The sequence below is a fragment of the Scyliorhinus canicula genome, chromosome 4 (assembly GCF_902713615.1).
Source record: "Scyliorhinus canicula chromosome 4, sScyCan1.1, whole genome shotgun sequence".
NCBI lineage: Eukaryota > Metazoa > Chordata > Chondrichthyes > Carcharhiniformes > Scyliorhinidae > Scyliorhinus > Scyliorhinus canicula.
In genome coordinates this window covers 128,410,715-128,427,161 of record NC_052149.1, presented here as the reverse complement: position 1 = coordinate 128,427,161, position 16,447 = coordinate 128,410,715, and the positions used below count along the sequence as shown (strand labels likewise).

General features: G+C 46.4%; 1 protein-coding gene across 1 annotated transcript in view; it reads left to right on the top strand.

The window, feature by feature from the left end:
• LOC119964245 (roquin-1-like) overlaps positions 1 to 16,447 on the top strand; it is a 215,959-nt gene that overhangs the window by 148,613 nt on the left and 50,899 nt on the right. The window contains exons 11-13 of the mRNA XM_038793525.1: positions 118 to 417; positions 4,821 to 5,044; positions 15,093 to 15,496. Of these exons, the coding sequence (XP_038649453.1) occupies positions 118 to 417; positions 4,821 to 5,044; positions 15,093 to 15,496 (928 nt within the window). The remainder of the gene's footprint in view (positions 1 to 117; positions 418 to 4,820; positions 5,045 to 15,092; positions 15,497 to 16,447) is intronic.

Genomic DNA, 16,447 nt, shown 5'->3' with positions numbered 1-16,447 from the left:
CACCCCTTCCCCATACCCCCGGCAATGCCCGAACCAGTCTCGTTGGGTGGATCAAACCAGCCAATAACCTGTTGCACCTTCCCCGTTTGACCTCTCGATGACGTCTCTCTCCTCCAGATTTCGCATGCGGAACAAGAGGTTAGCAGCTGGCCGGTCCCTCAGCCAGTCCCTTACCCAGCTCAGCAAGGTCGGAGGGGTGATGTCGGTCAATTCCAGCGCCTTATCAGACGAGGGCTCCTTGGAAACTGGCACGAAACCTGTGTCCATTCAGAATGGCATGGTGGCAGCGAGCAACAGCATCGCCCAACTGATCTCCCGCGGGACTGACTGTGCCTACGACATCGCCATGAAGCCGGGCAAGATGAGTGACATGAGCATGAGTGCGCCGGGATCAGTGTCGGGATCTCCACCTGACTCGTAAGGAAACTCTTTAACTTCCACCATAAAGTGCTCTAAACACAACCACAGAGTCCATCACCTATTTTAGTAATCAGGCAGGTGGGAATCGCAACACTGCCTCTGATGGAAGTCACTCTGCAACATCCAGCCACTCTCCACCACGATCATGCCCTCTGTCCCAGAGTGGGGGATCACCTCCCAAGGTTCAATCGTAGAATGGTTATTGAACAGAAAGGAGGCTATTCAGCTGTCATGTCCGTGCCAGCTCTCTGCGAGAGCGGTTTCTCTAATCCCCCATCCTTTCAATGTAGTCCTGCAAATCCTTTAACTTCGGAAAAGTATCTGATCCCCGTTTTAAACCCACAACTGGCTCCTTCCACCACACTCTCAGGTCATGCATTCCAGACCCTACTCCTTTTCAAAAAGCATTTTTCCTCCCATTGGAAGAGTTTCACTTGGCTTTTAGTCAGCGTATCAGAAAAACTAGTTTACGCTGCATGTTTCCAGGGCCCATTCAAACCTAGAAAACCATTAAAGGAGAGAGCCTGCATTATATATAGCACCCTTCACAACCTCCGGCTTCCCAAAGCGCACTGCAGCCAATTAAGTACTTTTGAAGTGTCATTGCTGTAATATTGGAAACACGGCAACCATTTGCACATAGGAAGATCCCACAAACAGCAAAAACAAAAAGGACAGATAATTATCAGCGTTAGTTGAAGAATAAATATTTGCTCACGTCACCAAGGAGAACTTGCCTTGCTCTTCTGAAAAATAGTGTGATCCCTCTGAGAAACAGCACCTCTGACATTTCAGCACTCCCTCAGTACTGCAGAGACTGTCGGTCTGGATTCTGTGCTCAAACAGCCCAGAGCTGGACTTGAACCCAGGGCCCTCTGATTCAGGAGCAAGACAGTGTGATCCATGACGCCTCAGCTGACATTGGTCAAATGGGAGAATCGCGACCCATGAGCTGGGGTGTGAAGGCTTTTCAATGATGAGAACGGGTGTGTATAATCGCTGGAGCTGAGTGTCAATGTGCCCATTTGAGATGGGACAGGAAACGTATTGGCATGGTTAACAATTTGGTGATGTAGGGCTATTTGGGGTTGGTGAGAGTGGGGAGGGTGTGAGCATTTACTCAGAAGCCAACAGCAGTATCGACAGCTGGGAATGGTGGGTCTGAATGCTCTGACAAAACTGCATAAGCAGGAGTGACATGATGAGTCAGTGTGGGGCGTCACACTTGCTGCCTGGGTTGTGGAGGTGGCGATGAGAGGGGGTGTTGTTGCAAGTCAGGTTGCCAGGGAAATAGCAGTGCAGTTTCTGAGGGAGAAGTTGTTTCTGCTCGGTTGCTTAGTGAAATCCAGGCCCACCTTCTCTTTGTTCTTTTTGAGTCTGACTACAACAAATCAAAGTGGCGCAACTGCTTCAGTTACTCCTTGTGGCAGTGAGCTCCACATTCTCAACATCTCTGCAAAAAAAATCCAGCTCAACCTTCCTTCCATTCGAGGGACGCAGAAACAGAGCTGCTTTTTATACACTACTTATAGGAGAGGGACAGGTGAAAGAAATGGGCCTGAAAGACTCGCAAGCTCAAGTGGCTGAATTGAGTCATAGAATCCTAGAATCCCTACAGGAGGCCATCGAGTCTGCACCGACCCTCTGAAAGAGCATCCCACCCAAGCCCACTCCCCCGCTTACTCCCAATAACCCCTTAACCTAACCTGCACACCTTTCTTGGACATTAAGGGAAAATTTACCATGACTAATCCACCTAACCTTCACATCTTTGGACTTTGGGAGGAAATCAGGGCACCTAGAGGAAACCCATGCAAACACGGAGAATGTGCCAGTCATCCAAGGCTGCAACTGAACCCGTGTCCCTGGCGCTGAGGCAGCAGTGCTAACCACTGTGCCACCCGAGTCTTGTGCAAATGAAGTACTGAACCAGCATTGGGAAGAGGCCATTTAGCCCCTTTAGTCTGTTTCCCCCCCCATTCAATTAGATCATGGCTGATCTGTATACTAAATCCACCCATCTGTCTTGGTTCTTGACCCATGACCACCATTTTGAAATCTCAGTCAGGCTCCAGCCTCAATAGATTTTTGGGGGAGAGAATGGGTTCCGGATTTCCTTTGTGTGAGGAAATGTTTCCTGACCCAGGTGGCCTCCTTAATTTTAAAGTTGGGACCCACCAGAGGAAATAGTTTCTTTCTCTCTCTCTCTCTGCCCTATCAAATTCACTGACCATCTCGATTAGATCACCCACCTCTTAATCTTCTGTATTCCAGCAAGTACAAGCCTGGTCTATACAACCTCTTGAATCTGATAGCCCAGTTATAATTCTGGTGATTTTGCTTGATCACGGGATGGAGCTGTCACTGGCAAGGCCAATGTTGCTTGCCCATCCCTAGTTTCCCTCAAAGGTGGTGGTGAACCGATATAGTCTGTGTGGTATGGCTAAAGCCAGTTAAGAGTCAGCTGCATTGGTGTGGGACAGGAGTCATGTAAAGGCTCCATTCCCACAATAATGTCAGGATTCCTTTCCTACAGGAGGTTGCTAACCGATTAGAGTTCTTAAAACAGTCTGACTGTTTCGTAGTCGCTTTCACTTAGACCACCTCTTTATTTCCAGCTTTGGGAAACTCATTCGCAAACCTTCTTTAAATGGAATTTTAACAAATTGCTCTGGATTATTAGCCCAAACTTCTGGATTACCAGCCCAGTAGCGTAACCGTAACCCAGTTCTAGTCGAATAATTCAGATGCCACGTGGAAAGTTGTGAAGTTGGATTCAGTAAATTTGGTCATTTGTGGGGGTACCACAGAGTAAAAAAGCTCCTAGGCAGGGAAACCTGCTCTCCATACATGGTCAGCTATTCCTGAGACTGCAGTCCCACACTCTCTGGTTACTTCTTCATGACTTCTAAAGTGGTTTTGCTATAAACAATTGCTCTGAAGTTTAATAATGAGCACATCGCCGCAAGGACTGCAATGTTTTGAGCTGAAGACCCACCAACACCATCTCTGGATAATAGATCACTTGGTATTATTTAGAAGAAGAACAGGGGCGTTCTCTCTGGTATCCTGGTCAGTATTTACCCACCAATCCGTATCTATTGACGTCCTGAGGTCCAGGGATGAGAAACTTCAGTTATGAGGATAGATTGGAGTGATTGGGACTGTTCTCCCTGGAGAGAAGAAGGCCGAGAGGAGATTTGATAGAGATAATCAAAATCATGAGCGGGCTGGGCAGAGTAGATAGAGAGACTGTTCTCATTCGTAAAGGGATCAAGAACAAGAGGGCACAGATTTAAGATGATTTGCAAAAGAAGTAAATGTGACGTGATGAAAAACTTTTTCACACAGCGAGTGGCTTGGGTTTGGAATGCACTGCCTGAGCACATGTTGGAGGCAGGTTTAATCGAAGCATTCAAGAGGGCATTGGATGATTATTTGAATATAAACAATGTGCAGAGATACGGGGAAAAGCCAGGGGAATGGCACTAAGTCATAATGCTCATCTGGGGAGCCAGTGTGCAGATACAATGGGCCAAATGGCCTCTTTCTGTACCGTAACTCTGTGATTCATTCTCCGTGTCTGTTGTGAAAGGTGCTATAGAAATGCAAGTCATCTTTTGTTTAAGTTTCAGCTAATGGTGAGCAGTAATGGGTGTCCTTGCCAGCAATCACCCAAAAACAAGGGAAAACATTCGAGACCAAGAAAAATCTCTGCCAAAGCTCTCGCACTGTACAAGCCCCAAATCCCAAGATGGCCTCCCCCGTACCGTCAGAGTTAGATATCTAGTTGCAACTGGAGTGGTCAACAGCAGTTACCACGGGTAACATATGAGGTAGTTGCACAGATGTCAGCCTCTGATCCATCGCAAACTATCTCCATAACTCCAAAGCCTTAACAATCTAAAACTCTTTGATGTGCCATTTCTTCACCTCCCAAATATTACCTTCTTTAAAGAACATTTCCCCAAACCCCCTCCTAATGATATAAAGACAACCTCAACACCCCAAATCAACAGTATCTGCTGAGCACACAAGTCACAACAAGGCCCTGGTCACAGTAGTCTCCCTGTGCATGAGAAGCTGACAGTCCATGGCTGCTTTATTTGTGGAACTGCAGACTCTGGTTAAAGAAATGAACTAAAATGAGTATAAACTATTCTGAGATCTGGGAAAGGAACTACATTCAGGTTCTGACAAAGATAGGCTCACCAATATCCGTGTGTGTGTGTGTGTGTGTGTGTGTGGTGTGTGTGTGTGTGTGTGTGTGTGACGAGATATGGAGCAAAGGGAGGTAAGTGAGGGGCAGATCATGAGCAGTTTCCTTCTGCCCTCACTCATGTGTAAGCGGATCTCTCGAGGTTGCCTCAAACTAACACTTTCTCTCCCCTATCCTTCAGCAGGATGGAGATGCCCCAGAAGAACTCTCTTGGTGCCTTGCCCCTCAACGCTCTCTCTGTGCCACCCCGAATCAGCGCTGAGCTGCCACCCATGCCAGTCCCCAAGCCAATTCAGATGGTGCCGCGGGGATCGCAGATGTACCCACCCACTCAGCAGCCAGACGTGTACTACCAGGACCCGCGAACCTCTGCTGCTTCCTACGAGGCAGCACAGTATCCACCAAGTAAGTAGTCGATCCCTTGTGAATTCAGCGTTGACTATCAATGGGCAAGGGCCACTGACCAAGATTTCGCTGAAAACAAGAGTGCCTGATGTGGGAGGAGCACCCAAAACCCACCAGCTCTTTGGTGTGCTCCCCGATAGCTAAAGGTAGGTAACAAGTCCATGCGAGACACCTCGGGAATTCTGGTTACCACAACAAGGATCTCCATGGCAGTGCAGAGAAGGACAATTTAACAGCGACATCTGATCCATGAGGAATCGGGGATTGTTTGCCTGGAGCAGGAAAGGCTGAGAGAAAAGTTAAGTAAAACATCCTTGAGATAATAGATAAATCATTCCTGGATAAGGTGATTGCGATTACTGTGTGTTATCCGGGGTGTGGGTGTGCCTGGCTCGACCAGCATTTTTATTGCCCATCCCTAGTTGGCCTTGAGAAGGTGGGGGTTTGCTGCCTTCTTGAACCACTGCAGTCCTGGGGTTTAGGTACATCCACCATGCTGTTAGGGAGCAGTTCCAGGATTACCATATCAGATCAGTCATGGCCTCATTGAATGGTGGAGCAGACTCGATAGGCCGATTGGCTTACTTCTGTTGCTGAAGCTTATCATTTTATCATTTTCACCCAGTGACAGTGAAGGAACAGCAACATATTTCCAAGTCATGATGACTTGCAGTGGTGGTGTTCCCAGGTATCTGCTGCCCTTGTCCTTGGTGGTAGGTCTTGAGAATTCGAAAGGTGCTGTCGAAGGAGCCTTAATGAGTTCCTCCAGTGCATCTTGTAGATGATACTCACGGCTGCCACTGTGAGTTACTCGTCACGAGATTCCTAGACTTTGACCTTCTTTGGTAGCCACATTATTAATGTGGCTTGTCCAGGATGTTGATAGTAGGGGATTCAGCGATGGTAATGCCATTGAATGTCAAGAGGCGATTGTCTCTTGTTGGAGATGCCTGGCACTTGCATGGTGCCATAAAACCATTAGGAATAGGAGTAGGCCATTTGGCTTCTCGAGCCTGTTCCACCATTCCATAGGATCATGGCTGACACAAATGTGACTTGCTGGGAACCTGGATCAGGAGGCTGGTAGCAGCAGATGATCACACTGATATTTGGGAAGTGGGCAGTGGGAGAGGATCTATTTTCTGGAGGGTGCCAGAGGGAGGGACTGTAGAAAGTTCGGAGCAGTCTCAAAGGGCCAAAAGGCCTCCTGCTCCTATCTTCTATGTATCAATATTCAAGTGGCGGCTAGATATAGCACTTGGGGAGAATGGGATCAAAGGCTATGGGGAGAAAGCAGGATTAGGCTATTGAGTTGGATGATCAACCATGATCGTGATAAATAGGGTCGAAGGGCCAAAAGGCCGCCTCCTGCTCCTATCTGCTATGTATGTATCGATGTATGTCTTTTCAGTGGCGGAACTTTCAACAAAAAACAGCTGCTCCCCTGTGTTCTACGCTGTGCCCACAAGGTGGTGCTGCAGTCGGGTGATTACAAACCGAGAGCAGGTCTCTCAGTCTCTGGAAGAGAATCTCATCCCTCAGTTCGACCCTGCATCACAAGAAGATCCCTGTGAAGAATCACATCCCTGTGAAGAATGACCTCTTTCCCAGACCTTGCCCCGCCCATTCCCCTGTGGATCATTTAACTTTGCAGCACCCACTGTCTTCATTAACACTGAGGCGTGTTTATTCAAACAGTTTGAGGCGGGGCAGATCACAGATCCATTGGAAATGCTGTGTTGTTGGTCAGACATTACTCTGTGGTACTGCCTGCTATCTCAGCTGGATGTAAGATATTATTCTATATATAAATGTCTCAGTTAGATGCCAGCCTATAACTCCTGGAGACCTACTATTCTATGATATATCTGTAATATGAAATATTAACATAAACAATTTAGAATGACACTCCAGCACTGGAGGGGGTGCTGCACTGCCAGAGGTGTTGATTTTCGAGTTTAGACCAAAACTATGTCTACCCTCCCAAGTGGACACGAAAGATCCCATGATACCATTTTGAAGATGAGCAGGTGTGCTGGCTGATATTAATCCCGTCACTACAGCACATTATCTGGTCATTACCGTATTTCTGTCTGTACTCAAATTGGCTGTGTTATCTCAGAATGTCGCCGTGCAGAATGAGGCCAATCAACCCATCGGGTCTGCACTGGCTCTCCAAATGAGACTCGTGGCTTAGTGCCATTCCCCTATCTTTTCCCTGTACCCCTGCACATTGTTTCTATTCAAATAATCATCTAATGCCCTCTTGAATGCCTGCCCTGATTGAACCTGCCTCCACCACACATTCCAGGCAGTGCATTCCAGGCCCAAACCACCCGTTGTGTGAAAAAGTATTTTCCCACATTTGCTTCTTTTGCAAATCACTTTAAATCTGTGCCCTCTTGTTTTTGATCCTTTTACGAGGGGAACAGTTTCTCCCTATCTACTCTGTCCAGCCCTCTCATGATTTTGAACATCTTTATCATTCTTCTTTATCATTCTCCTCTTAGCCTCTTCTCTCGAAGAACAACTGTCCCAACCTCTCCAAATAATTCTCATAACTGAAATTTCTCATCCCTGGAACCATCTCATCCCTGGAACCATTCTTGTGAACATTTCCTGCACTCTCTTCAATGCACTCACATCATTCCTATAGTGTGGTACCCAGAATTGTACACAATATTCCAGCTGAGGTCTAACTAGTGTCTTGTATAAATTCAGCATAACCTCTTTGCTCCTGTACTCTGTCCCTAATAATAATCTGTCGCCTTTATTAACTGATCTCTCCACCTGGCCTGCCGCCTTCCATGATCTCTCCACATATAGACTCTTCATGCATGAAATTCCTGCTCCCCTTTATTTTATATCGTCGCTCCATGTTCTTCTTACCAAAATGCATCACCTCACACTTCTCCACATTGAACCTCATCTGTCGTCTATCTGCCCACTCTATCAAGTTATCTCTGCCCTTTTGAAGTTCTACACTGTCCTCTTCACAACTTACAAAATGCTTCCAAATTTTGTGTCGTCTGTAAATTTTGCAATTGTCCCCTGCACACCAAGATCTAGATCATTAATATAAATCAGGAAAAACAAGGGTCTCAATACTGGCCCCTGAGGAATACTAACCCCTGAGGAACACCGCTACAAACCTTCCTCCAGCCTGAAAATATCCATTGACCATTACTCTCTGCTTCCATTTTTCAGCCAATTTAGTATCCACGTTGCTACTGTTCTTTTTTTCCATGAGCTATAACTTTTCTCATCTGTCTGTGGCACTGTATTGAATACCTTCTGAAAGTCCATGTATACCGCATCAATATCCTCATTAACACTTGATGCTACCTCCTCACAAATCCGCAGCAAGTTAGTTAAACATGATTTCTCCTTCAGGCATCCATGCTGGCTCGTTTTAATCAACCTGCTTTTTTCCACGTGACTACAATTCTATCCCAAATAAATGTTTCGGGAAGCTTCCACATGTAAAATGATGTTAAACTGACTGGTCTGTAATTTCTGGGTTTATCCTTACAACCTTTTTTTGAACAAGGGCTCAGCATTTTCAATTCAGCAGTCCTCTGGCACCGCCCCTGAGTCTAGAGAAGACTAGAAGGTTAAGGCCAGCCTTCCAGCAATTTCCATTCGCACTTCCTTCAATATTCTTGGACGTATTTCATCTGGTCCCGATGCCTTGCCAACTTTCATCTTCGGCAGTCGATTTATTAAACATTCCTTCCTTATCAATTTTTTAAAACATTTAGAGTACCCAATTCATTTTTTCCAATTAAGGGGCAATTTAGCGTGTCCAATCCATCTTTGTGTTGGCGGGCGAAACCCACGCAAACATGGGGAGAATGTGCAAACTCCACATGGACAGTGACACAGAGCCGGGATCGAACCTGGGATCTTGGTGCCGTGAGACTGCAGTGCTAACCACTGCACCACCTTGCTGCCCCCTTCCTTATCAATTTTGACCCCTTCTGTCATTGTGGCCTGGGCACAACCTCCTTGGTAAAGACGGTTGCAAAGTATTTAATTTAATACTTCCATGTGTAACTCTCCTTTTAGGCCCTTAACCACCCCTACTCCTCCTTTTACCATTCTTTTACGATTTACGTTGCTGAAGAAGTCCCTGGGGTTCCCCTTTATGTTGGCTGTCAGACTTTTCTGATAATTCCTTTTCATTTCTCTAATGCAGTGTTCTTCAAACTTTATTTCCGGGGACCCATTTTTACCAACCGGCCAACGGTCGGGACCCAACCCGGCCGACCTTTGCGACCCACGCCGGCTGACCTTTGTGACCTACACCGGCCGACCTGAGCGACCCACCATTTTCTCTGACCTTGTTTTCTGCTGATAAAAATGGAGAAAATGGTTTTGGGTCCCTTTGGCCCTCGTACACGCTCCACTAATGGAACCTGTTGGATGAAGGTGAAGCCTTCCGGTGTCAGAAAGTATGGAGTCTCCATCTGTCCAAAGTTCTGCATTTCTTCCGTAAAATTTTATTAAATTCGTTCGAGGGGGATCTGCCTACTGAGGTAATATGGGTTGAAGTTAGAAATAGGAAAGGAGCAGTCACCTTGTTGGGAGTTTTCTATAGGCCCCCCAATAGCAGCAGAGATGTGGAGGAACAGATTGGGAAACAGATTTTGGAAAGGTGCAGAAGTCACAGGTAGTAGTCATGGGTGACTTCAACTTCCCAAACATTGAGTGGAAACTCTTTAGTAGTAGTAGTTTGGATGGGCTGGTGTTTGTGCAGTGTGTCCAGGAAGCTTTTCTAACACAGTATGTAGATTGTCCGACCAGAGGGGAGGCCATATTGGATTTAGTACTTGGTAATGAACCAGGGCAGGTGATAGATTTGTTAGTGGGGGAGCATTTTGGAGGTAGTGACCACAATTCTGTGACTTTCACTTTAGTAATGGAGAGGGATAGGTGCGAACAACAGGGCAAGGTTTATAATTGGGGGAAGGGTAAATACAATGCTGTCAGACAAGAATTGAAGTGCTGAAGTTGGGAACATAGGCTGTCAGGGAAGGACACAAGTGAAATGTGGAACTTGTTCACTTTTCACTGCGTGTCTTTGATATGTATGTCCCTGTCAGGCAGGGAAGAGATGGTCGAGTGAGGGAACCATGGTTGACAAGGGAGGTTGAATGTCTTGTTAAGAGGAAGAAGGAGACTTATGTAAGGCTGAAGAAACAAGGTTCAGACAGGGCGCTGGAGGGATACAAGATAGCCAGGAAGGAACTGAAGAAAGGGATTAGGAGAGCTAAGAGAGGGCATGAAAAATCTTTGGCGGGTAGGATCAAGGAAAACCCCAAGGCCTTTTACACATATGTGAGAAATATGAGAATGACTAGAGCGAGGGTAGGTCCGATTAAGGACAGTAGCGGGAGATTGTGTATTGAGTCTGAAGAGATAGGAGAGGTCTTGAACAAGTATTTTTCTTCAGTATTTACAAACGAGAAGGGCCATATTGTTGGAGAGGACAGCGTGAAGCAGACTGATAAGCTTGAGGAGATACTTGTCAGGAAGGAAGATGTGTTGCGCGTTTTGAAAAACTTGAGGATAGACAAGTCCCCCGGGCCTGACGGGATATATCCAAGGATTCTATGGGAAGCAAGAAATGAAATTGCAGAGCCGTTGGCAATGATCTTTTCGTCCTCGCTGTCAACAGGGGTGGTACCAGAGGATTGGAGAGTGGCGAATGTCGTGCCCCTGTTCAAAAAAGGGAATAGGGATAACCCTGGGAATTACAGGCCAGTTAGTCTTACTTCGGTGGTAGGCAAAGTAATGGAAAGGGTACTGAGGGATAGGATTTCTGAGCATCAGGAAAGGCATTGCTTGATTAGGGATAGTCAGCACGGATTTGTGAGGGGTAGGTCTTGCCTTACAAGTCTTATTGAATTCTTTGAGGAGGTGACCAAGCATGTGGATGAAGGTAAAGCAGTGGATGTAGTGTACATGGATTTTAGTAAGGCATTTGATAAGGTTCCCCATGGTAGGCTTATGCAGAAAGTAAGGAGGCATGGGATAGTGGGAAATTTGGCCAGTTGGATAACAAACTGGCTAACCGATAGAAGACAGAGAGTGGTGGTGGATGGCAAATGTTCAGCCTGGAGCCCAGTTATCAGTGGCGTACCGCAGGGATCAGTTCTGGGTCCTCTGCTGTTTGTGATTTTCATTAACGACTTGGATGAGGGAGTTGAAGGGTGGGTCAGTAAATTTGCAGATGATACGAAGATTGGTGGAGTTGTGGATAGTGAGGAGGGCTGTTGTCGGCTTCAAAGAGACATAGATAGAATGCAGACCTGGGCTGCGAAGTGGCAGATGGAGTTTAACCCTGACAAGTGTGAGGTTGTCCATTTTGGAAGGACAAATATGAATGCGGAATACAGGGTTAATGGTAGGGTTCTTGGCAATGTGGAGGAGCAGAGAGATCTTGGGGTCTCTGTTCATAGTTCTTTGAAAGTTGCCACTCAAGTGGATAGAGCTGTGAAGAAGGCATATGGTGTGCTAGCGTTCATTAGCAGAGGGGTTGAATTTAAGAGCCGTGAGGTGATGATGCAGCTGTACAAAACCTTGGTCAGGCCACATTTGGAGTACTGTGTGCAGTTCTGGTCACCTCATTTTAGGAAGGATGTGGAAGCTTTGGAAAAGGTGCAAAGGAGATTTACCAGGATGTTGCCTGGAATGGAGAGTAGGTCATACGAGGAAAGGTTGAGGGTGCTAGGCCTTTTCTCATTAGAACGGAGAAGGATGAGGGGCGACTTGATAGAGGTTTATAAGATGATCAGGGGAATAGATAGAGTAGACAGTCAGAGACTTTTTCCCCGGGTGGAACACACCATTACAAGGGGACATAAATTTAAGATAAATGGTGGAAGATATAGAGGGGATGTCAGAGGTAGGTTCTTTACCCAGAGAGTAGAACATAGAGCATAGAACAGTGCAGCACAGAACAGGCCCTTCGGCCCTCAATGTTGTGCCGAGCAATGATCACCCTACTTAAACCCACATACCCGTAACCCAACAATCCCCCCATTAACCTTACACTATGGGCAATTTAGCTTGGCCAATCCACCTAACCCGCACATCTTTGGACTGTGGGAGGAAACCAGAGCACCCGGAGGAAACCCACGCACACACGGGGAGGACGTGCAGACTCCACACAGACAGTGACCCAGCAGGGAATCGAACCTGGGACCCTGGAGCTGTGAAGCATTGATGCTAACCACCATGCTACCGTGAGGCCCCGAACACAATTAGCAGAGAAGAAACAGAGAAGTTTCTTCTCAGAGAAACAGAGAAGTAGTGGGGGCATGGAATGCACTGCCTGTGGTAGTAGTTGAGTCGGAAAAGTTAGGGACCTTCAAGCGGCTATTGGATAGGTACTTGGATTAGGGTAGAATAATGGAGTGTAGGTTAACTTCTTAAGGGCAGCACGGTAGCATTGTGGATAGCATAATTGCTTCACAGCTCCAGGGTCCCAAGTTCGATTTCGACTTGGGTCACTGTCTGTGTGGAGTCTGCACATCCTCCCCGTGACTGCGTGGGTTTCCTCTGGGTACTCCGGTTTCCTCCCACAGTCCAAAGATGTGCAGGTTGGGTGGATTGGCCATGAAAAATTGTCCAAAATTCTATGATTAACCAAGGACAAAAGTTCGGCGCAACATCGTGGGCCGAAGGGCCTGTTCTGTGCTGTATTTCTCTATCTATCTATCTATCTAAATAAATACCCCCGAACTTGTAAAAAAAATGAATAAAATAAATGAAAAAAATAAAGATTAAATTAATAAAATAAATGAATAACCCCCCCACCGAACTTGTAAAAAAATAAAATGAAAAAAATAAAAATTAAATGAATAAAAAACGGTTACAGAGGAACAGAACACAGATGAGCATGGAAATACCACTGTGAAAAAGGTAATGCAAGAATGAGTATAACTAATCATGATTTGCATTCCTTTTATTCTAATATAGATGGAGACAGGGACATTACACACATAAACTACTTACTTCATTGCACCTTTTAAAATTACTCCAGGTAATCAAGGAACAATGAAGTGAAATGATAAATGGTGCATGCACAAGTGAGAGATTAAGCTGCGACCGTTTTTTTAAAAAAAGGTCGGCCGCAATGCGGCTGAATTGTTTTTACATGTTCGCGGTCAATTTAAAGGCCACTTGCAGCCGGCTTTATGAAAAGCCGGCTGCTGCACGGGGATTTGCGCGATCACGAGCGCCGCGGACAACAGCTCCGCAACACTGCCGACACCCGCCCAAGAACACTGCTCTAATGTGCTTTTCAACCCTCTGAATCTTCACTATTCCTCTTGGTTCTCAAGCGTATTTTCTACCTGATATCCGTCATAAGCACACTTTGTCTTCTTTTGCTTACTTTTTATCTCCTTTTTCATCCAGGGAGCTCTCTATTTGTTTCCCTACCTTTCCCTTTTAAGGAATATTTCTTGACTTTCCGGGTCATTTCTCTTTTGAAAGTAGCTGTAGTTTTTATCGGCACCACTTCATTCCAGTCTATCTGGCCAAGCTCCATTCTTGCCCCATTGAAGTCGGCTCTCCCCCAGTTAACTATTTTTATTCTAGATATCCTTTGTATTATCTATTACCATCCGAAATCTTGCAAAACATTGGTCATTGCTTCCTAAATGTTCCCCCACTGACACTTGATCTACTTCCTCATTTCCAAGAACCAGCTCCAACAATGCATCCTGTCTTGTTGGACAACACAAACTGCTGTAGAAACGTTTCCTGAACACAATCTAGGAATATTTGCCTCTCTCCGCCCTTTACAATACCACTGTCCCAGTCTACATTCGGGTAATTAAAGTCCCCCATTATCACCGCACAATAATGTTTGCATCTCTCTGTAATTTCCCTGCACATTTGTTCTCCTACATCCTCCTCACTAGTTGATGGTCTATGACGGCACTGAGCAATGTAATTGCTCCATTTTCGTTCCTTAGCTCCAGCCAAATAGATTCTGTCCTTGAACCCTCTGGGACCTCCACTTTCTCCAGCACTGCAATGCTCTCCTTGCCCAATACCGCCCCCCCCCCCCCCCCCCCCCCCCTTTCTTTCCTTTCCTATGTTTTCTGAATATCCTGTAGCCATGAATGTTTAGCACCCAGTCTCGCCCTTCCTTGGTCTCTATTATCGCCACAACATCATATTTCAACATTGCAATCTGCGCCTGTAACTCCCTAATATTATTCCCGATACTCCGCGTATTCACACACGGCATAGTACCCTTGATTTAGACGTCATTACTTTCTCCCTTACTTCGACTCCACCTATTAACTTGCTATTCTCTATGCTAGTGCCATCTGTCTCTCCCAGTATTTTGTGCATCTGGGTATTTCTTTTCTATATTTTCTCTTGGTTTCCACACCCCTACCGAGTTAAAGCCCTCCCAACAACACTCCCAAAACGTCCCGCTATGAACTCAATCCCAGCTGTATTCCGGTGCAACCAGTTCGGCTTTTACAGGTGCCATCTCCCCCAGCACCAGTCCCAGTGTTCAAGGAATCTTAAACCCTCCCTCCATCTTTCTAGCCATGCATTCTTCTGCCTTATCCTCCTATTTCTGTTGTCACTTGCACATGGCATTGGTGGTAATCTGGAGATTACTACATTTTAGGTCTTGCTTGCTCATTTGCAACCAAGCTCCCTAAATTCTGATTGCAGGACCATATTCCCCCTTCCTACGTAATCATTAGTACCAATCTGGACCAGAACCTCTGGCTGTTCACCTTTCCCCGGAGGAATGTCCTACAGCTCTGAAGTATTTCCAGGAATCGCACTTCAAAAATACATAATTGGCTGGAAAGTGCTCAGCGATGTTCTGAGGTTATAGAAGACGCTATATAAACTCGGGTGTTTCTTTCTGTGTGTAAACCTGCTGAAACCCTCAGTTAGATTTCAGCCACTCTTTGGTATCAATCAGTCCTGACAATATCCATGTGTGTGTTGTAAACTATTGTCAGGTTGTACGTTTTGCTGAAATCTCTTTCTGTTTTTTCAGACCTTTACTATCCTCACCACTCTTCAGGATCTGTGACTCCATACGTGCCACAGTATAGACGGGCTAACAACGTTGCAGAAGCTCCAATGCCCCCTTCCACTCTTCAGTACCAGGACCATTACCCAGCCTACATTTCAGAGAGGATGGGAAGTTCTCAGTACTCCAGCCCTCAGCAGTACCCACTGGCACAGCCGGTGTCAGGAATGTACCCGGCGCATTACGGTGGTCGGCGGGTGTACCACCCTCCACAGTCCTATACGCGGGAGGACATGCGAAACAGCCCCATACCAGTCGATATGCCATCTGCAGTCGCCAACTACATCACAGAGCCCAGAGAACGCTATGTTCCTGAAAACTACTACACCGTGAGCCCTCATCCCAACCAGATGAGGCCACCTTACAGGGTAAGTTTTGAATGTCAAACTTTGAGTCTGCCTTGAGCTATTTGTTTCCGTGTTCCCTGATCGTGACAGGGTTTCTGCTGCTGTCGGTCTGTTCTGTGAGATTCTGTTTTGAAAAATATTTTTATTGGAATTTTAACATTTGGTAAAAAGATTTGTATACATAAAACAAAACGGCACCATTGGCAAATACATAAACGAAGAAACTAGGCATATACATTGCGTATGCATCTGCACAAACAGTTGTCACTTTACCGGTGACCATGGTTCCCGTGCTTACATTCTGTTGTTTACATTTTTATTTACAGTCCATGCCAGAACTCTTGACATTCTTTATATGTGCACAGTTTCTGATGGGGGAAACCCTGTTGCCCTTTTGTGTTCTCAAGGGAGGTTAGGAAACTCCACCTCTCCGGTTTTACATGTGCTGGGTGGGGGGGAGGGGGGGTCTGTGTGGTGTTCTCCCCCTCTCCCGGCTAATGGCCTCCTTCCCCGTCTCTCATCTTCTGCCCACTAGCTCCGTTCTGTCCCAGTGTCGTGAAATTTCCCCTCAGACCCCCGATCGAGAATTTTATCTTTTTCTAATTTCAGGAACCCAGCCAGGTCTGAGAGCCACTCCTAGGCTGAAGGTGGTGCTACCAACTTCCAGCCTAGCAAAAGTCTCCCCATGGCGATCAGTAAGGTGCAGGCCAGGACATCCGCTCCCTTTCCTGTCCAGAGCTCTGGATGCTCTGACACCCCGAAGACAGATGGGCACAGCTCCATCTAGACCCACAACCTTGGACATGGCCTCAAAAAAGGCCGTCTAGAAATCCCCGAGTCTGGGGCAGGACCAGAACATGTGGGTATGGTGGCTGGGTCCCCATGACACCGCTCGCACTTATCCTCCACCTCCGGGAAGAACCCGTTCCTGCATGTCTTAGTAAGGTGTGCTTTATGCACCACCTTGAGTTG